This window comes from Astyanax mexicanus, chromosome 7 (assembly GCF_023375975.1).
Source record: "Astyanax mexicanus isolate ESR-SI-001 chromosome 7, AstMex3_surface, whole genome shotgun sequence".
Taxonomy (NCBI): domain Eukaryota; kingdom Metazoa; phylum Chordata; class Actinopteri; order Characiformes; family Acestrorhamphidae; genus Astyanax; species Astyanax mexicanus.
In genome coordinates, this window is record NC_064414.1 from 42,712,441 (window position 1) to 42,716,340 (window position 3,900).

The following is a 3,900-nucleotide window of genomic DNA, read 5'->3' on the forward strand; positions in this document are numbered from 1 at the left end:
TGTTTCAAAACATTAGTGGTAGAAAATTAATGATTTATTTTATTTGTACTTTTGCTATCTGTGTTTCCTAATCTCGCACATTTACAACAACATTTAGCTGTAAAAGTATGTGAAAAAGCTTAAATTAAAGAGTATTTTCTTTTAAGTCTTGAAAAATTATATAATAATATTATTGTGATTAATCAGATTTATTTATTTAAGGGATTGCAACCCTTAAATATAATATAGTATAATGTAATTTTTTTTCTTTATATTTCTGTAAAATTAACGCGTTATTTCCATTAATAATTAATCACAGGAAAAAAATAACGCGTTAAAGATTAGCGCTGGTGATTAACAGCCTGGCTGTTTTTCTTTGTCCCGGCGCGTTTCCCGTTCCGGCAGCTGGAGGTTAGTAAACTAACATGATGGAGGGGAACGGAACGGCGGTGCCTGGTCCTCTTAATGGCGCGTTTTCCTTCAGAACGAACCCGGACGGAACTGTAAACAAGAGCACCGTGCTGTGCGTGTTCTGCAACAAGGAGTTCTCCTTCCACAGGAGCACCTCCAGCCTGAAATACCACCTCAACGCTAAGCACTTCATTGTGAAGCAGGAGGTCCAGGATTACACCGCGCATTATGCTACAGCTAACAGCCAGGCTCGCCTCGAGCTCAGTCAAAACACGCTGGACCAGACCTCCACGCGCAGGCGGAGCAGGTACACCAGCGACCAGCTGACAAACTGCATCGCTAAATGGATAGCTATGGACTGCAGGCCGGTGTCAGTGGTGGAGGACAGAGGGCTGGCCGAGGTTTTACAGGTCGCATCGACTAAAGCAGATTATAGGCCTCCATCAAGGAGCACAATAGTGTCTAAAATCCAGCAACTTTATGACACAGAAAAGACCACACAGCTGGTGGTAGTGGCTGGTGCTGAGTACACTGCTCTGATAGGGGATCAGTGGACATCAGCCAGCAATCACACTCACCTCGGTGTGACTGCACACTTCATTGACAGTGAATGGAACCGTCAGGCTGTTGTATTAACCGTGAGAGAAACCGTGGTGGATGCGTGCACAGACGTGTTTTTGTCTGTGGCTGAGGAATGGGGAGTGCAGCACATCACCACGGTCTGCACAGACGGATCCCTAAACATGCACGACTCTATGGATGCTGCATCAAAAAGACTCCCACGATACGAGCATCTACCCTGTACAGCTCACATGCTGCACAGAAGCATCACCGCCTGCCTGGCAGACAGTGGGTTTAGTGATCCACTGCTGAAGTGCCGTAGAATAGTGCACCACTTCAAACACAGCCCTGCAAACACAGAGGAGCTCCAACAGCACCAAGCACAGCTCTGGCAGCAGAAAGAGCATCTAATCCAGGATGTTCCCACAAGGTGGAACTCCACACTTGCTATGATTTCCTGTCTGCTGAAAAATCAGGACGCTATCATCGCTACCCTGAACCAGCAGAAGCACAAGCTGGACATGCTGACTGCATCTGACTGGGACAAACTCAAGAGGCTAGAGACCCTGCTAGAACCATGCAGGTAAAAGAGGCACACACACGCACAGAAAATATTTATCATAGTTTATTAAATTGAGATTTTGTGTCAAAGTCTTTAATTCGAAAATTAAACAATGTAATGTTAACACAAAATAACACATGGTGCCTAAGTGATATATACGAGTGCATTACAGGACAGTGTGTGAATGTGTGACTGTTCATCTCACCTTATTTATAGAATGTGCGAGTGCTGGGTTAGTTCTGAAGAATAATCTAATAATAATCTAAAATTTAATTCATGTTTTAGGTTCCATAGAACTAGTTCTGACCTGATTTTTAGAACAAAATGTTCATAATAGTTTTTGAATGGTTGTTTTGTCATTTATGTTAGATAAGGATTTTAGCCTTAAAATATTTACTCATGTGCTCACAATAAAAAACACAACAGCTTACTAAATCCATTTGATTCCATTTTAAAATTGATATCAGTATGCAGAAATGGGTCTTGGCTGTTATAGGTTAAAAATGAGCAAATTAGTAGTGATTTGAAGTGATTAATTGCAATTAATCTTTAGCACATAATATTGCCAAGTCTATTAATAGATTAATAGAGGTAATTTTAAAAGTTGTCTATTTTGTATTTGTTTTGCTATTGACTGTATTTACTTTAGTTTGATTTCAGATTATATTAATGCATTAAATATTTAGCACTTTAGTTTTGTAGTAGATTTTCAGTTGTTACGTTACTTTTTTTAAAATGACACCCGTATTATTGTATACAAAATTAAGATCTCGGTAAGTTACTATTTATGAAATTGACCAAAGTTTATAGATTTCTGTTTGTTTCTACTGAACAAAAACTTTTCTATTTATGCTAAATAAATCTTTCATATTTATATTTTTGCAGTAGTATGATCTTGAAATTAAACTTTAATAAATTCTGTGTTTCTTTGCATGGGCATTTCACTAAGAAAATCGGTATTACAAAAATACCCTGAAATATTATGCTATTATTATTTCAAAGAAAAGATTTTCCTGAAAGAGATAAATAGGTGAATTAACAGGTAAAGGAGGGAAACAGCACACTTAACAGAACCACCAATGTGTAAGAGTGTGTAGCTAAATAAGAGAGTCTGGGGTCCTCGGAGAGTATTTATATATAATGCATATTTCAGTATAAATTTCTAAGCAGTAGCAATGTTGTGTTTACATCGTTAACAATACATAGTCAGGTTCTGTAAAAAAGAGTAAAATACAGCAGTACGTTGGGGCCAAAATTAAATTGATCTGATTCTGAAAATATACACATATAACACACATCTCATTTTATTTATTTTGCAGATATGTGACTGAGCTTCTGGGAGGTGAGACTTATGTCTCCTGTTCGGTGGTGCTGCCTGCTCTCTGCCACCTGTACCGCACTATGGAAGCCTCTCAGGAGGACCCAGCCTTTGTGGAGCGGTTTAAGACTGCATTTAAGAAAGACCTTTCAGAACAACAAACGAACATCAACAACAGATGGCTCAGGATAGCTTCAGCACTTGACCCACGATTCAAGGACTTAAAGTTCCTGCCCAAAGGAGAAAGAGAAGAGGTGTGGACCAGACTTGAGGTGCTGCTGCAAGAAGAGTCCAGCAGAACTAACCTAAAGCAAGAAGAGCCAGCAAAGAAAAGGAGCCTCCTGCTCCTAGCCTCAGACTCCGATTCAGATGACGATATGATGGGACTGAATGGGCCTTTAAACCGCTACAAAGCAGAGCCTAACATCTGCATGGAAGCATGCCCGTTGCAGTGGTGGTCAACTCATGCCGGGGCCCATCAAGAGCTGTCTGTCCTGGCCCGCAAATATCTGGCCTCCCCTGCCACCTCTGTTCCCTGTGAGAGACTTTTTTCAGTTAAAGGTAGCACAGTCCAGAAGAAGAGAGAGGCACTGGACTCTGAGAATGTAGATCAGATTTACTGTCTCAGTAACTGGTTAAGAGATGAGTAAGAAATAAGATAATTAAGAAACTGTTGATTATTTAACATTTTATAATCTTTTTTTAATGGTTTATGTTTAATAGAATTCAAATGTTTAGTTGAAGGGAGTGTTAAAATATTGTTCCATTGAGGTTAGAATTGTGGTCTGAAATAAAGAGATGTGGAATTTTAATTCTATGCCAGTTATTTATTTATTGATATGCTCCTCTGCTAAAATAAATTAAAATTTAAACATTTAATTAATATTTTATTTATTTAATATTTGTCTCACTGTTTGGATACACATTTGAAGGTTTAAGGTCATCACATAGAGAACATCATGTAGAGCTTTTGAAACATGTCTGGTATAAAGTAACTCCAACAAATCCCTAATTGTGGTTTTAGCCTATTGTTTTTTTTTTCTTCAAATGAACAAACACATTGGAACAT

General features: G+C 38.7%; 1 protein-coding gene across 1 annotated transcript; it reads left to right on the forward strand.

Annotated features, from left to right (window-relative positions):
• Window positions 1–340: 340 nt before the first annotated feature.
• On the forward strand, window positions 341–3,875 carry LOC107197888 (E3 SUMO-protein ligase ZBED1). The gene is made up of 2 exons (XM_015608220.3): window positions 341–1,534; window positions 2,833–3,875. Exons 1-2 carry the CDS (start codon window positions 405–407, stop codon window positions 3,479–3,481), a joined length of 1,779 nt encoding a protein of 592 aa, XP_015463706.3. The 5' UTR covers window positions 341–404; the 3' UTR covers window positions 3,482–3,875.
• The last annotated feature ends 25 nt before the right edge of the window (window positions 3,876–3,900 follow it).